The sequence below is a fragment of the Primulina huaijiensis genome, chromosome 5, assembly GCF_012295235.1.
Source record: "Primulina huaijiensis isolate GDHJ02 chromosome 5, ASM1229523v2, whole genome shotgun sequence".
Classification (NCBI taxonomy): Eukaryota; Viridiplantae; Streptophyta; class Magnoliopsida; order Lamiales; family Gesneriaceae; genus Primulina; species Primulina huaijiensis.
This window is the reverse complement of record NC_133310.1, coordinates 18903238-18920028: the sequence shown is the minus strand read 5'-3', so window position 1 is coordinate 18920028 and position 16791 is coordinate 18903238. Positions and strand designations below refer to the sequence as shown.

General features: G+C 33.4%; 2 protein-coding genes across 12 annotated transcripts; both read left to right on the top strand.

Moving 5' to 3' along the window:
- The first annotated feature begins 239 nt into the window (after positions 1–239).
- LOC140976813 (uncharacterized) lies at positions 240–4730 on the top strand. 10 transcript variants are annotated; one of them, XM_073441148.1, is made up of 7 exons: positions 240–569; positions 692–1144; positions 1350–1483; positions 1640–1786; positions 3680–3904; positions 4064–4311; positions 4560–4730. In XM_073441148.1, exons 3-6 carry the CDS (start codon positions 1383–1385, stop codon positions 4305–4307), a joined length of 717 nt encoding a protein of 238 aa, XP_073297249.1. In that variant the 5' UTR covers positions 240–569; positions 692–1144; positions 1350–1382; the 3' UTR covers positions 4308–4311; positions 4560–4730. The 10 variants fall into 10 exon arrangements, with proteins under 10 accessions (XP_073297249.1, XP_073297248.1, XP_073297251.1 ...); XM_073441147.1 differs by having other exon boundaries at positions 4403–4730; XM_073441143.1 differs by having other exon boundaries at positions 241–569; positions 692–833; positions 1027–1144; positions 4064–4730.
- A 2891-nt stretch (positions 4731–7621) lies between these two features.
- On the top strand, positions 7622–16007 carry LOC140976812 (phosphatidylinositol/phosphatidylcholine transfer protein SFH1-like). 2 transcript variants are annotated; one of them, XM_073441138.1, is made up of 11 exons: positions 7624–7878; positions 7988–8016; positions 10698–10781; positions 10867–10920; positions 12503–12577; positions 12869–12922; positions 13099–13158; positions 13241–13336; positions 14375–14476; positions 14909–14989; positions 15445–16007. In XM_073441138.1, exons 1-11 carry the CDS (start codon positions 7797–7799, stop codon positions 15763–15765), a joined length of 1038 nt encoding a protein of 345 aa, XP_073297239.1. In that variant the 5' UTR covers positions 7624–7796; the 3' UTR covers positions 15766–16007. The 2 variants fall into 2 exon arrangements, with proteins under 2 accessions (XP_073297240.1, XP_073297239.1); XM_073441139.1 differs by lacking the exon at positions 14375–14476 and having other exon boundaries at positions 7622–7878.
- The last annotated feature ends 784 nt before the right edge of the window (positions 16008–16791 follow it).

The following is a 16791-nucleotide window of genomic DNA, read 5'->3' as shown; positions in this document are numbered from 1 at the left end:
ATTTTAAAATATATAATATTNGGAGGAGAAGTGTCCGAGAAGCTGACCTCTATTCTGAGCTTTCCAATTAATATCCCGGGTCAATGATGACCCAAGCTCTTACAGGGGTATCAAAGAGAATTTATGTTCTTCTTAAAATGGGTCAACAAATCCTATAAATAAATTTTGAGATTATTATTATTTTTGAATCATACCAAAATATCTGGTAGATAACATGTTAAAATTAGCCTAGTAAGATTATATTGACTTGTTCTTGTTTTTCTCCAACGATAACTGAAAAAAATTTTCTTTTCTGTTATATCTATCGTTAAATGCTGGGATTGTAGGACGAATTCGAGGGATCACAGTATTACCTTTTCCCCAATTACGGGAGTCCACTGATTTGGCTGTAATGCTTTTGCAATCGAATAATCTAGAGTAATACCAAGATCTCCAAGGCGGTGAAATCGAATAGTCTAGACTAATACCAAGATCTCCAAAGCGGTGAGTAGTGAATCTGGTAGTTGGGACTGCAGCCAATATTCATCAAGAGGTGTTCAAAACTATGGAAGAAGTTTGATTTTTCTCAGGTAATATTGATGAATGCTAGCTTTTAAATACTATCCTTTAGTATATCTAAGTGCAGAGGATTAATGTTTTTGAAAACTGTGTGATTCCCTCATAGCCGATTGGTTTCTTTTTGATACCCTAGAACCCAGTTGACATACGGCGAACAAAAACCTGAAAAACACGAACCTTCAGCTCAAGCCACGGACTAGAAAATCTGGGAGGAAAGGCTAGGATACAAGTGAAATGCAAATAATATTATTTGGAATTTCTGGTGCCATATTTTGGTATTTATCGAAATGTATCTTAACGAATGTTTGAGATTATTTTTTATTCGCTAGATTTGATTTTTATGGTACATCTTAATATGTTGGGATCCATGGATATTTATCTTGATGAGTTGGGCTCTCTCGGGCCGAGTCATTGGTGATAAATTGTCGGCTTAAACTTCATTTAATGCGTGTTACAATACTAGCTCAGGCATTCAGCAGCTTAAGGAGTTCTGACCAGCCGCGCAATTGGTCGAGCACTCAAAACTCCGTCCTGAGTAGTTAGTCCACTGTTGGACGTTTATATCCTCTTTAAGCCCATATGAACAGTCATAAGCGAATGTGTCGAGAGTTAGTCACATGTCCATCTTAGGTGTTAGTCACTCTGTTGCTAGGAATATCATCTAGTTATTTCCGTCTTGTGGTCTTGTTAACATTTTATGTATGGAAAAACATAATGATCTATTACAGGAAAAATAATCTATACTTAAGAAGCAGTTCACTGAAAAATCTTCTGATTTGCTGCATCATCAGGGGAAGATTGACTTGATAAAAACAGCAAGGATAATGGCATCTGATAACAACCAGTGTATGGAATCTTACATTGTCCAGCTCAACGACCAAGTGCAAGAGAAAAGATGCAAGCTCGAGGAACTGGAGTCTGAATGGTATAATAGAAACAAAGTTCTGCATTTCGTTTTCGTTTTCGTTCCATTCGGTTCTTGTTTTTCATTTTAATGTTTGAACCCATTAAGGACTGAAATTTTAAGCTTACGGTGTCATAATTTATTTCACTGTGAGGATGACTCTGGATATTCATGCAGGGATGCAATTGAAAATGTTCTGCAGGAAAAGAAAAGAAATATTGAACAGTCTGTCCATGCGCAGTATCCCGAGGTGTATAGCAAACTTACAAGAATAAAAGGAATTAAATTAGAAACTGAAGCCGTCGAAGCTGAGATTAAAAGAAGGTATTCAGTCATATAACAAGTAACTATTTATAAGCCATATGTATTGATTGGAAAAAATATCTTTGTACTTTATATTGCTACGTGTTTATACCTTTGTTTAGCACGATATTTTCTGCTATAATAAACAATACTGTGTGGTACCAAATGTTGGGGTGCTTAGAAACATGATTGTCATGAATATGATCCCAAGGATAAGGAAACATTGCATTCAATTGCTGGTGAAAGTAGAATCATTAAATATGAATTTCTGGAGGCTCCAATGAAAATGTTGCGGTATTCAGTGTAGGCTAATGAATGTATCTAGTTCTAAAGTTGAAATTGGTGCTATCGAAAAGCTAAGATAAATTATTATGAAAAAATCAATAAGCATAGAGAAAGAGGTCAATGTAGTATGGATTTATCTGGCAAACTGAGATTTTGTAAGACTTCTTCCTTATAATTGTAACAAAATGTATGGGTGTTGATAATGTTAGCCAAAATGCTAAAATTCGAAGTATAAAAACAATAATTATAGAGCAGTAAATGAAAACTGGATCGTATAGATACAGATAGAGCACTAAACAAAAGCAGTGTGCAACTTGAAGTATAAATATCGAGTGTGTAAAACATTAAGAAACCAGTAAATCAAACTGAGGTATGTACGAAATATTCCTTCCCCTCCGAAGGTGTTTCGAGTCAGGACTGACAACTGTTTCCTATGATACAACGATAAAACCATGCAGCAACTTAGCACGAAGTAACTACGCCGGCGAACTGAAAACGTACCTTCATTTTATCACCAAAACATAACGGGGGCCAAATGAAAAGCTAATTATATGAAATACAAGAGAATGCTTGAATGAGATCTTGAGTGTGTTTGTAAAATATATTTTTTATGTATGAATTGAAGAAATAAACACACTATTTATAAGTTTCAAAATGCAAACAAAAAGTTATGCTAAGATTAATTGAGTCAATTAATCTTGCAATTAACTCATGAATATGAAAAGCCAATATTCTTCAACAATTAATCTAGCAATTAACTCATGAATATGAAAAGCCAAAAGTCTTCAATTAACTCAAGAATATGGAAATTCAATAAACACTTCCATAATCATGAGTCATAACTAATTCAAGAATATGGAGAGCCAAAAGACATTCCCACGTTCATGAGCCATAATTTTTTTTCAAACTTTAAATTTAATTCAAATTTCCAACATATAAAAAATAAGTTTCTTACAAAACCAGATTAATAAAACTGCATTAATGTTATGGCTTCCTTTTATTTGTAATTGATTCATGCTTCTTTCTATCAGCTGGCAAATGTTTATTTCTATTTTTCTTCTGCATTTTTCTGATTGCTTGCAATCTTTTAACATGAAATGTTAGATTTCCGCTATCTATATGTTGGAATATTTAACCTTCTGCCAAGAAAGTATGGAGCTTAGCATAATGACAGTGTTGACTTAAATTATTGATATATTTTTTCCTCGCATATTTCACTTGAAATTTCCGAAAATTCTTATTTGAAAGTGTGACACCAACTGTTGCCTGGCATTCGAGCCAAGCGTGATTAACCCAGGCCATTTCCTAAGCTCGGAAGTGTAGATAACGACAAGATTAACTTTGTTAAGTTGAAATTCTGTTTGCCCAGTTATACGTGTGTGTGTGTGTGTGTGTATTTATTAATTTATTTATATATGTGGAAAACTGCCTTCCTTGAGTACATTTGAAACAATTTGAAAATTCTTGAAAATCTCATGTTTTGATAATTTATTCCTTTTTTCTTTGAGCCATTACATTTTAGACGAGCATCTCATAGATCCTTGGAGTTCATGGTGTTTTTGGAGACATATAACTTCTTAAGTTGTCTTATTATGTCTTTAATTTTACTTGTTTTATGTCTTCTCATAGAGAGGATGAAATTGTTAAGCTTTCATCCGATATTGGAAAACAGCCCAAGTTGGCTCCTAGAAGATCTTACATAGAGCAGATAAATGAGATCACAAAGAATAGCAGGAAACAGGACATTGACATCCAGCTGATCCTGAAAGATACCAGGGAGCTCCAGTTGGAGAGTAATACCTTACAGGAACGCCTTAATCGAACTTTTGCTGTTTTGGAAGAAACAATTTTGAGGTCTAATATTTTGATATGGTGGTCTTTTTCCCTCCTTAACCAAGCATAAAATACTGGAAATTATCTTTTCGTCCATTTGTATTTGTTTAGAAGAGTTTGCAAGATTTTGTTTCTACGATATATTGTCCCGTTTACTGAGAAGAAATCCGTCATAAACAGGGAAGCTAAGAAAGATGCTGTTGCTCGAAAAGCTCACATGCTTCTCGCAAGCATCCATGAGACCTTTGAACAGATAACTGAAAAGATTCTCGCCATTGACAGAAGCCGGAGAAACATTGCTGATTATGAGACCAAGCTTGCAATATATGATTCTAGAAGTTTGAACATGGACAGACTACGAGTAGAGCTTGACGCTATTAGAAAAGAAAATGACCTCCTTGAGAAACACCTTCATAATACATGAATTTGTAAGTTCTCTACCCGTCGATTGTAGGTGTATGTGCCTGGGTATCAACTGATTACTCACATTTATGCATATTTGGGTACTCTTTACCCAAGGCTGTGTCAACTCCTAGAATAAGAGTGAAATGTGTGTTCGATTCAAGTCCAGATTGGCACCAGGCTTCTGGTCGAAGGGTGCATTAGTTAAATGGAAAGCTAGCAATCACAATTCTCTTCGCGTCCATTTAATTTGTTTAATTGTTCATATTCTAAGGATTTGGCATATCTTGGCAAAGCTCAAGCCCTTTTCGATGCAGCCGGGGTAGACTTGCATGAAATCTAACAGATGCAGCTGCGTTTAGCGGCGATAACAGGGGAAGCTTTATTGTCATGTACAGGAAGATGAATTTATTGTCAATGATCTACATCTATATAAATATGAAAACTGAGAGTATACCGAAGATTTCGGTACGGTACAGTAATAATACAGAATTTTTCGGTACGGTAACGGTATGCAATTTGAAAATTTCGGTATATGCCGAAATATCGAAAAAATATACAAAAATTTTAAAATATATAATATTTTAAAACAATAAATTTATAAAAATTTTAAAATGTAAGGTTTTTTCGGTATAAAACGGTATATATCGATAGCATACCGAAATCTCGGTATATCGTACAATTTCGATATAATCGGTATGCTAGTTATATGTATCGAAATTTTCGGTACGGTACCCCTACCTATAATCTATAAAGTATGGATAGTGAAAGAATTTTCAATTATGAATTATGCAATTACTATTCACACGTCTATTTTCTTCTAGTTCTCCGGTTGCAATTGTTGTACTTTCATATTAATAATAATTTAATTTAAATCAATTGCTCAATTAATTGTGGTTATTTCCCTTCCATAACTTCCACTTAGTTCTCCTTTAATTTTTTCCATTAATTGTTTTCCCGTCCCACAACTTCCATTCTCACCAATACATTTTTTTATTTTTTATAATTAGAATGTTTGCATAAGACTACTATTAATAGTAATTATAATTTCCGTATCAGTTAGTTATGAGAACTTTAAACTTATAATTTATGTCCTTAAGTGTGCTTCATTTTATGTAAATTCTGATTTATGTATCGATGAAATTCATAATTTGGTTGATTTTTATGTTATTCTGTCTTATACATGATGTTTGGATAGAAAAACATTTTTTAGTAGGTCTCTTGTGAGATGATATCATGAATATTTATTCGTAAGATGAGTCAATCATATACATATTTACAATTAAAAGTAATATTTTTGGAATAAAAAGTACTATTTTTTTTATGGTTGATCCAAATAGAATGTATTTATCAGAAAATTGACTATTGAGATTGTCTTACATGGGTTTTTTTTGAATAATTTTTTCTAATTTTTTTAATACATTATGTTCTATATACTATGTTTATTATCATACAATATATAATGTAAAATCAGCAGATTGAATTTTAATTTGAGAAACAATTTTGAAAATAAGTTATATATATTTTTAATTATTTTATTTATCTAATATGACGAGAATAAACAAACATGAAGAGATAACAAAATGATTCAAATTTTTTTTTTTCTAAGAAACAAAAAATTTAATATTATAACATAATTGGTATTTAAGTAAAACATACGTATTTCAAGCTGATTTCTATATATAAGAAAAAATTATTAAGATATATGTTTAGGCATACCGAAAGTGTTTGAAACAATTTAATTTTATTCATTTTTGTGATATTTTTTTTATCAAACCTTTTCGAATAACTTTTTAAAAATCAAATTTGAATATAAATTCATTGAAAAAATAAAATACATTTAAACGATTACATTAGTTACATCAATTTAGTTAAAATTGTATGATTTATAATCAATTTATACTAGTTTTAGAATAAAGTTCAGTTTCAGTATTTAAACTTTTCTTTTTAAATATATATACTATAAAATTAAATATATAATCAAAACTTGACAAGAATTTGATATGGATTCAATAAAATAATTTATATAAATATCTTGATATTTACCGTAAAATAAACACAAATTTTTTTTTTTACGCACACTAAAAAAATATAACACAACATTGTATTAATTTTGAACACGTACAAATTAAAGTGCGCCATGCTTTGACTTTTCTGAAGAATGCTTCCAAGTCATACGCAAGATTTATAAAATAAAATACATATATCTTTCATATTTATAATGCTCCTATTCTACGAATATTCTATTCGTTAAGCATATACTGAAAGGCTTTGTTTGGTTTGCTTCCCATGGAAATAGAAATATTTTCATCGGAAAAAAAATAACAATAAAAAGTAATATTTTATTGATAAATTTTATTATGATCTAGAGTAGGTCTCTTGTGCACGAATCTTTATCTGTGAGACGTGTCAACACTACCAATATTCACAATAAAAAGCAACGTTCTTAGCATAAAAAGTAATACTTTTTCATGGATGTCCCAAATAAAAAATCCGTCTCATAAAATACGACCCGTGAGACCGTCTCACACAAGTTTTTGCCTATGATCTAATACATTCTAGTTTTATTCATTCATGCATAGTAATTCATACGATATATTTTGTAGCCACTAGTAATATTTCCTAAGAAATAAAACTATTTAGACTAAAGTTCGAACCTCCTCCCACTTTATACTAAAAATTTAAAACAAAACCAGCTACAAATCGAAGATCAATGAAACATTACAATAGAGATAATTTATGACAGACATGTATAATTCATGCTTGATCTTTTATATATATATATATATATATATATATATATATAAATGATGGGTCAATATTAGCTATTGAATCCATCTCTGAAACAGTAATAATTCTACTATTTTAAACATACTTTTTACCTAACACACTCAGAAACAAAACACATGAAAAATAAAATCTAATCCCATCAATTTTTTGCCGAAAAAGTACCAAAAAAAGCCCAAACTATGAAATTTCATTTTTTTTAAATGCCATTAATAAGTTAATAGTAAACATTAATGATTAGAGATCCAATATAAATATTTTTATATTCAAAACAAATATTTGATATCGAATTTAATGCAATATAAATCCTATATTAAATGTCCATAGGTAATTAAGAACAATATTAGATTTTGGTGGAATATTTTTTTTTTTGAAATAAAATTCAATAAACAAGTTTTTTTTGGACAATAAAACAAAGTTATCGGTAAATTCAAGAGTTTTAATTAAAAATTATTTCCCTTCATTTTCATACCAAAAAATCNAATTTTAGGCATCTTTTTCTTTAATCGGAACGTGGCCAAATGAGACATGGGAGAAAAGCCAATATATTCAAGACTCAAGGAGGTTGGTTGAGAGATAAAAAGCGACCAAAATTCACACCCCCTTGTCTGAAAACCAGCCCCCACCCGCATCCAACGCCATGTGGAAACTCCATTAGCTATTTAAAGCGACAGGGGGATGGAAGTTGAAATCTGGGTCTGAATCTTTTGGTGCAAATTGTTGAATGTGTGAAGAAAAAAGAAAAGCGAAAATGGTTTTCATAACTGAAGAAATGATCAACCAGTTTCAATCCCTCGTGGAAAAAAGTCAGCTTCTTCTTGTTCTTAACTAACTACTTAACAATACAGGCCCCTAACCCCAGGATTTTCTAATTTTCTTGATGTTTCGATCAATGTTTTGCTTTTTCTATTGCAGTTGATGAACCACTGAAGAAGCCTTTCCAGGTTTGCCATTTTTTAACTGATGTGTTTCGAATTTTTGTTGATGTTGGAAAAATTTTTGATTCTTGATGAGGCTAAGTTTGATCTGGGTTTGGGATGGTGGGCTGCATACTTGGTTTGCTCACTTCCAGGCCTGGTTGTGATGATAGATTGGTCAAATGTGTGGTTTGAAACTCTGATTTGTAACTTTTAAAGATTACTCTAGTCAACTACATGTTCTTACCTGGAAATTTGAGCTGGATTTGTGGTGGGGAATCTCTGTAATTTCTGTCTTGTGTGTTACTCAAGTACATGATTTGATCTACTTTTTATTTGTGAATCATGAAGATGTTTCAGTAGCACCAAAAGAAATTGATGTGTCTGGAGTTTACCGGATTCGAAGTTTTTCTAGAGTATTCATTATCGTGATCCTGCATCGATTCTGCAAGCAATTGTGTTGATAATCTTGAGGGGCTCTCCCTGTATAGACTATCTTCTCGAGCTTATAGCTTAACATTCGTTTTGATGCCACGACTTCCCGGAATTTCAAAATAGATGAGTTGGGCATGTGTCTTGATCATTACCGACTACAAGGCTCTTACCAAAGCTACATTTAATTAAGTGAATGGAATCAGCAGTAGGAAAATTCGAATTTCACAATTCTATTTTCAAAAGCATTATTAAAATAATAAATGTTGGCACATGCTTAAATGGAACCCTGGGAATCGTGCAAATATAAAACTGAGGACGAACGGAACAATACATGCTTGTCCTGGAAAAAAACTGGCTTGAAGCAAAAATACACATTATAAACTGAACAAAACAAGTATTATGGTGCAAACTTGAATACACCGGAATTGATAATACTAAAGCAATAATTGAGTTCAATTTACATCCCTAAAACATTCTGAAATTGTCTGAACACTATTATTGATCTCGGACTAAGTAAAGGCCAACTTTTGACTGCTCTCTGCCTGAACACTCCTGCAGTCCTGCTTCTAATCTTCTTCTTCTAATCGCTTATCTAGAACATCTTACATGTTTCAGGGGACCGATTTTACAAATTATAACATTAATGTTAGATAAACAGTTTAAAACATACACAGTATGATTTTTGGTGAACTAAACTGAGCAGAAGATAAACTTAAAATAGAATAGAGCATAACAGAATGCACAATACTAAATTTAGGGAATTGTGGCTTCCGAATACTTTTTTTAAGTGATTGTGTAATGAGTACTCATTTTAGACTATTCTTATGGAGAAGATGTAAATCGACTGCTAACTCTTTTGTCATGGATCACACTTGGCATAAAATTTACCTCTCAGCAAGGAGTCAAATGCACATAATTGATTCTAGAACAAGCATGAGCATAGAACTTCTGAATCACTACTTAACTTAAATGAGTCACTGCTGAACTTATATTAGCATCAGACAACACATTATTTATTATATGAAAATATGGTTAAAAGCATTACTTGATAGTCAAGATATGGCTTAAAAACATATGCAAGAGTATCTTCTCTGTGAAAAAAATAATTCATGGATGCCAACAAAAATTAGACAATTATCGAGCAAAATTGTGCATATGTGGTTTGGATATGGATATGTTCAAGTGATTTTTTGATAATAAAGTACTATGTGATCCACCGGTATTAGGGCAAATTGCATAAGGCACGTAAAACCCCGAGTTTTTAAAAATCGGACAAAACCTCTTGCAAATGGGGTAAATGTGCAGATCACAAGGTTAGAAAGCCATTAATTTTATACAAGTGATTTTGTGATTTTTTTGCATTTTTACGGGGATGTAAAATGCTATTTGCCATTTGTTATTATGATATAAGTAAACCCAGTCTTAAAGTTGAAAATGTGTTTTTGGAACTAGAAGAGTTATTGAAAATCCATATGGCTACAAGGAATTGAGAATGGATTGGTTGAAGCATATGTTCAAATCACAAATTCCATCCTGCTATGTCCAATCTAGCAGGACAAACTGTTAGGACCCTTGTGCGATGGGTGCAAATAATCATTTTTGTTCTGGTCTACCCAACGAGATGAATAGTAAGGATTGATATCAGTTGAACCTAAATGAACCCAGGGTACTTCTAAGCAACTTGACTTGGATTTCTGTTATATTATATTATGGTGTTCTGAAACTTTACGAATGATCTCTACATAAGTAATGCTGATCACATGCTGTCTGTGTCTTTCTTTAAATGGCTAAATGAGAATTTATTTTTACAATTTGAAATGACACTTTTGAAGTACTATACATGTCACCCATTTGTATCGACAGAAGATCTTTAACTATGTATAGAGTGATCTTGTGCGCCCCCGCCCTTCCCACCCCCAAAAAAATTCAATTTGTCTTTTGGATATTCAATTATGCAGAGTAATGTTGTTCAAGTATTTGGAATTGGTAATAAAGTTGAGCTTGATTAGAATGCATTAGAAAAGTTGGCCTTCTTTTAAAGCTTCATTTGGTCATTCCTATTGTTTAACTTTTCATTTACCTTGCTATCATATTTTTTAACGATGCTTCTGTCTATGTTAATGATAATGAATTTCTGGTTATTTTTATGCAATTATACAAGACAGCTTCGAATTCTTGTTATTTGGAGAAATTGTCGTGCCATGCCGCTAGGCTATGACGTGTGAAAACAAGGGTCGAAAAATGCTGCCTGATCATCTTGACTTAATTTTCAGAATATACATAACGGATACGAAAGGGAGACCTTGATGAGGTTTTTAAAAGCAAGGGATGGGAACCTTCTGGATGCACATAAAATGGTTTGTCGTTGTTCATTCAATTTATTTGAGTGAGTTTCTTTTTTTCTTGCTTTTTTTAGTTCTTACCGGTTCCCATATTTTTCAGCTTATTGACTGTTTGAAATGGAGGATACAAAATGAAATTGATAGCATACTACTGGTGAGGTTTTAGCTACTAAGCTCGTTTGTTTCTGTTGTTGATTTACATATTTCCGATTTATCTTGAATCAACGCTTCATATTATTGGCCCAAAGTATGAATTATATCGCTCAATATGAATTATATCGCTCTATTGATGCTTTCGAGCTCAAAAGTTATTATATCGATTGAGCTTGAATCTAGCCAATTCGACTCATCATACACCCTTATTTAATGACCATATCATGATTCTTCGAACAACAAGCATTGGTAGGTCTTTTGGTCAAATGAAATAATTCGAATATAGAAATTATGAGTGAATCAATAATTTTTTTAGATGAGCTTGTGTGTCGGGAGCGTTGTTTGCTCCTGAAAGCATAAACTATTACCTCCATTTATAAGTGACTGTACAATAGCGGGTGGTCAATTTGTAAAGAACTAAGATTACATGTTTGGATTTTGTAAATTGTAGGTTGGTACACTTACTGGGAATGACAATGTGTTACCCCAAATCCTCATCGACAAACAAGCAATTATGGTTTATTATTTTCTAAAAACTTTGGCATAATCTTCCTGTCATTTGGACTTCTCAACGAAGACAACTCAAATACATACTCTGTATATATATTCCGGGTTAAGTACCCTTTTTGTTCCTATTACATGGGCTTAATTCCTAAAACTATTTTAGTGCCTCTTGATATGATGTGCTAAAAAGGTCCCCCGACTTATTAATTTAGACGATTTTGGTCTCTATAGCTAATTTATCATTAAAGACTCACAATTCCTAATTTTCCCCCAAAATTGATTATTTTTCTAGGTGGGATAGTATATTTTCCCATCCTTATTATTTGGGACCAAAACATTTTGGTCACTTTTCTGTGAATTTTTTACGACGCATTTATGTCAGGACCAAATATAAATTGAAGCTTTTACCACGAGGAGTCCAAATATATGCTTAATTCAACCACTACATGGAAGGATGAAGATTCATTGAAGAAATTGAGATCAAAACCTTTATTCTATGTAAATTAGCTGAAGGAAAAAAGGTAAAATGGAGTGTATTCCTCGTCAATGCACCCGTTTATATCAACAAGACACACGCCTCAAAAAACATGAATGTATCACAATAACTATCGACGTAGGGATGGGCACCTCGCTCGTTCATTCAATGGCGTTCCTGTGTAATTCATTGTAGTACGAAGTGGATGAGATTCTGGGTTGGTGTCCCATCCATCCGGATTGTGGAATCCCTTACGTCTTTCCTTCCACAAGTTTGATTCTCAATCCAATTCTAACCTTATTCAGTTAAACAAAATCAAAACATTTCTTACTAAGTTCTAAAGACCATTTGAAATAATCAAAACATCGCAATTTAATGTACAATCTCCGTGGGAACGATAATTTCCCTGCTAGCGTAACTATCCAAACTTGGTACTCGGGTTATTGTACAGTTCAAAAGATTTGAGCTGTATCATTGCAATAACTATATATGGTGACATTTGTCCTATTCTATGCTTTTAGTATCCTCGTTAAGTGCTTTCAATAGCTTTATGTTGGATTCTTTAATTGATTGTTCACTTTACTCTAACGGGTTATCTTTGCAGAAGCCAATAGATACTGACGTGTATATAGCAGTACGAGAATCTCAGCTTGTTGGAATTTCTGGATATTCGAAAGAGGTACTGCTTGGATAATAATTAGAGTTCTATTTTATCTGAGCTGCATTGCAAGGGTGGCAAAATAGACAAAATTATCAACTCCGCCTTACAGCAACCATGCAGAATAAGTAAAAAAAACTACCTGTCACCCAGGATGACACAAAAAGTCGTACAATTCAGTAGATTATTTTTCCTCACTTTGTTTTTACTACCTTTGGTCACACGCCGTGACATTTCTTCTTGAAGCAATTCCAAAGTTGTCTGATGAGGTTATTTTATGGGTTTGATAGTGTTACTTCCTTACTTATACAGGGTCTTCCGGTAATTGCTATTGGTGTAGGGCTCAGCACATATGACAAAGCTTCTGTAAGATATTCACATCCCACTGTTTTTTCATCCTTCTTCAACTCACTAGATATGAATGGTTAAAAAAATACTTTCCGCAAATTAAGTGCCATAATTAGTGTTTATGCTTTTACTTGTAGCATAAATTTTTTGTTTATGTAGTAATGCTTACTAATACCTGTTTTCTTCGTTTTAAGATTCACTATTATGTCCAATCACATATACAAATGAATGAATACAGAGATCGTGTTATATTGGTGAGTTTCAGCATTTATACAACCATTATATGTTGAAAATATCTCTTTCGCATTGCTAGACTAACATTAATTCTTGTTATAGCCTTCTGCAACGAAAAAATATGGACGGTATATTGGCACCTGCATAAAGATTTTGGACATGACTGGCTTAAAGCTTTCAGCATTAAGTCAAATTAAGGTACTTCATATTACATTGATAGCACCAGAAATTTTGCATAGGAGATAAAAATTTAAACTCAAAAAATTTAGGAGAGACAAATTTATAGTTTCCTCATACATAAAAATTTAAAAGTTCATCGAAAAGTTAAAAATAAAGAGGGGGCAATGACCCCAGCTCTTCCTGCTCTAGCTCTGCCACTGAATTGCATGGCATTCAAAGAGCTCACCGGCTTATGGTGCACAAAATCATATATTATATGAGAAACTAATTCTAGCATGTTATTGAATATGGTATTAAGATACCTTCTTTCTTTCACATACTCGTTTTTTAACCAAAAAAATATGAATTCTTAGCTAATTAATAGTTTATCAACATCAGTCTCGCTAATAATTTAGCTTAGTAGTAGCAATAGATTTTCAAGGATTTAGGTACTGTCTTCGAGTTACTTGGATGTGTGGGTGAATTTTTTTTTAAAAATATAACCAATGACAATCTTAACTCAAACTAAAATCTATTCATTTAGTAAATTTAGGTGATTTTATATAATTCATTATAGAAAAATCTCACTTAAATCATGTTACAACATTTAGAGTAGAAAATAAACATTTTGATCAATTTTATTATCGTGTTGTTTTCTGGACTTATATATTTAAATGTACTGCTAGAATTTATATGCATTTGTCTGTCATGATTTACAGATTGACCATAAATTCATCAATAATATGTATAATTAGTTTAATGGGATTTCTCTTACTAAATGTCATTTCGAATTACGCATCTTAGTCTTTTTAAAATGTTGACTCATCTGTTCTATTTTACGTTTTTTGAGTGAGTTAAATGATAGTAATTTACCCGTTTCTATCAATATTTTAAGATTTTACAGGGTGACAATTGTATAATTTGGTATTCACCCACCTCAATCACATGTGGCTCCGCCACCGACTATGTTGTGCATACATGTAGGCATATATTATATACCTTTTTAAGTTCTGGTCTTGAACTTTTGGCTTCGTAATTTTTGAGACAGAATGATCAATTCAATCATTGTGATTGCAGATATTGACTGTAATCTCTACAATAGATGACCTTAACTATCCTGAGAAGACCGAGATTTACTACATAGTCAATGCTCCATATATATTTGCAGCATGTTGGAAGGTTTGACACATGGAATCCGGGCGATGACCCTCGTCGAATTTGAATTTTTTAAAAATGACCTCATTTTGTTTAGTCTGAACTACTGTATTACGTGTTTTAGTCAAGAGGAGGTCATTGTTTTTTTTTTCTAAAACTCAAATTTGATCGAGGTCTTTAACCCAAACACCCCATTTAACACATGTACAAGCTCACGGGTGGGCCGAGCTGAGGGACTGGGTGGTCTGGGGTAATCTTCCTCACGATCGGAATTTTTTTTAATTTTTATCTTAAACGTTTTACGAAAAATAAAATTTTACCCCCTGAATATATTGAATGGCCCCTCTCGTCCCATCTGGCCATCGTGTTGAAATTCTTGGATCCACCTCAACAGACTCTACGTTTGTTAAAGCACTCTTCGACATTCAATATTTATGTTTCGCTTCTTCCTTTCAGGTTGTTAAACCTCTTTTGCGTGAGAGAACAAGGAAGAGAGTGCAGGTTCTTTCCGGCTCTGGAAGAGACGACTTGTTGAAGGTAGGCCCTTTATTTGGTTTCGACCCGTCATGAGGAAGCTTTTAAACTCCAAAAATTATTGTTGTGACCTTGTTGACAAATTTCTGGGAAGGTCATTAGAACTTTGACAGAAGTTGATGGTAGAAACCACATAGTTTTCACATTTGGATAATTGAAAGACCAAATTTGAAAATTGTGAACATGAGGAACCAAATCTTTTTTGCGATGAAGATGAAAGGGACTAAAACTGTAATTATCCTCATTTTCCTTTAATTTGATCGAATAGTTTACATATGTTAGAGGTGATTCGAAAATTGACCCCTTTCTCAGCATCACATGGCCCTGTCCATGCATTAAAGATAGTAGAGTGCATCATCTTGGAAAAGCTCGACAGTTAGCTATTTGGTTGGCCTCCATTGCAATTGCATCTTAAATGTGTGGTTTGTCCTCAATAACTTGTCTCAAAATTCTTGCAGATTATGGATTATCAAGCCCTCCCGCATTTTTGTCGAAGAGAAGGCTCAGGTTCATCTCGGCATTCTAGCAACGGAACTGTTAGCGACTGTTTTTCATTTAACCATCCCTTCCACCAGCAGCTTTACAACTATATCAAGGAGCAATCTGCACAAGTCACTTTGCCTGCACCTATCAAACATGGCTCATTCCATGTGGATTTTCCAGAGCCTGATCCGGAAGGTGTAAAAATCGCTCAGACTATAGAAAGTGAGTTTCAAAGACTCGGTAATCAAAACGGGGTTTCCCACTCATTACACAAGCTTAACATAAACGGGGATTGAAATTGGATGCCGATGTTCGTGGAGTTTTGACTAAATACTTATTCCAAGGCTGTGACATGGAATTCTTGCATTATGTTGATGCAAGTTTCTTGACAAGCAATAATGCATCATTTTAGAGATATGCTGAGCTTCTTGCTAAGCATTGCATCTATCTTGTGGATTGGATACTAAATGGCTTGATTATTAGAGCCTCTTATGGGAACTGGGAAGTGAAATGGAGGGTTCTTACATGTGTTTTAATCTATGTATCCTAGTTTTATAGTGTCATGATGTAACAAGCACATGGTTTGTGCATCAAAAATCATAGATGATGGTGAACATTCAAATCTTTAATATATATATTGTTGGGTTAATTTTGCATGAGTGAGAGCAGCACTGGGATGGGTGACTGCATCAAGTTGTTGACGTTGCGTCGCGTGATCTGGTTGGTTATGTCGACCATAAAAGAGTAACATCAAATTTTAATAGGTAATATTATTTCTGTTAAGGATAGGGCTGACGGTACGGAAATAGTAAGACTAATCTATAAGGAATAAGAAACAACATCATCACATAGACAAGCACCTCCATGAACTCATGAGTTTAACAACCCGACCCATTAGCAGCCAAGTAGGTGCATTTTACGCAACCACGAGTATAAGGAAATAAAGTTGCATCTTGGTTAACAGATATAGCTTTTGCCTAGTGGTAAGCACTTGATCATAACAATTTATATAAAAGCTAGGTCATGAGTTTAAGTCTCCCAAGAAACATATTGATATACTTCTTAGAGGAAAAATGTTGTGTTAGGCCTGCATGAGCGAGAGCAGTATTAGGATGGGTGATCTCTTGGGAAATTCACGTACGTTAAGCTGTTGACGTTGCGCCGCTTGATATGGTTGGCTAGGTGAGTCGTAACAGAGTGATGTCGTATCTTAATAGGTAATATTGTCTCTGCTGGACAGGGTCGGCGGGTAAGAAATGATAAGACTGGTCTCTAAGGGATACGAGACAACACCAGTAGATAGACACACACCTATCCGAACT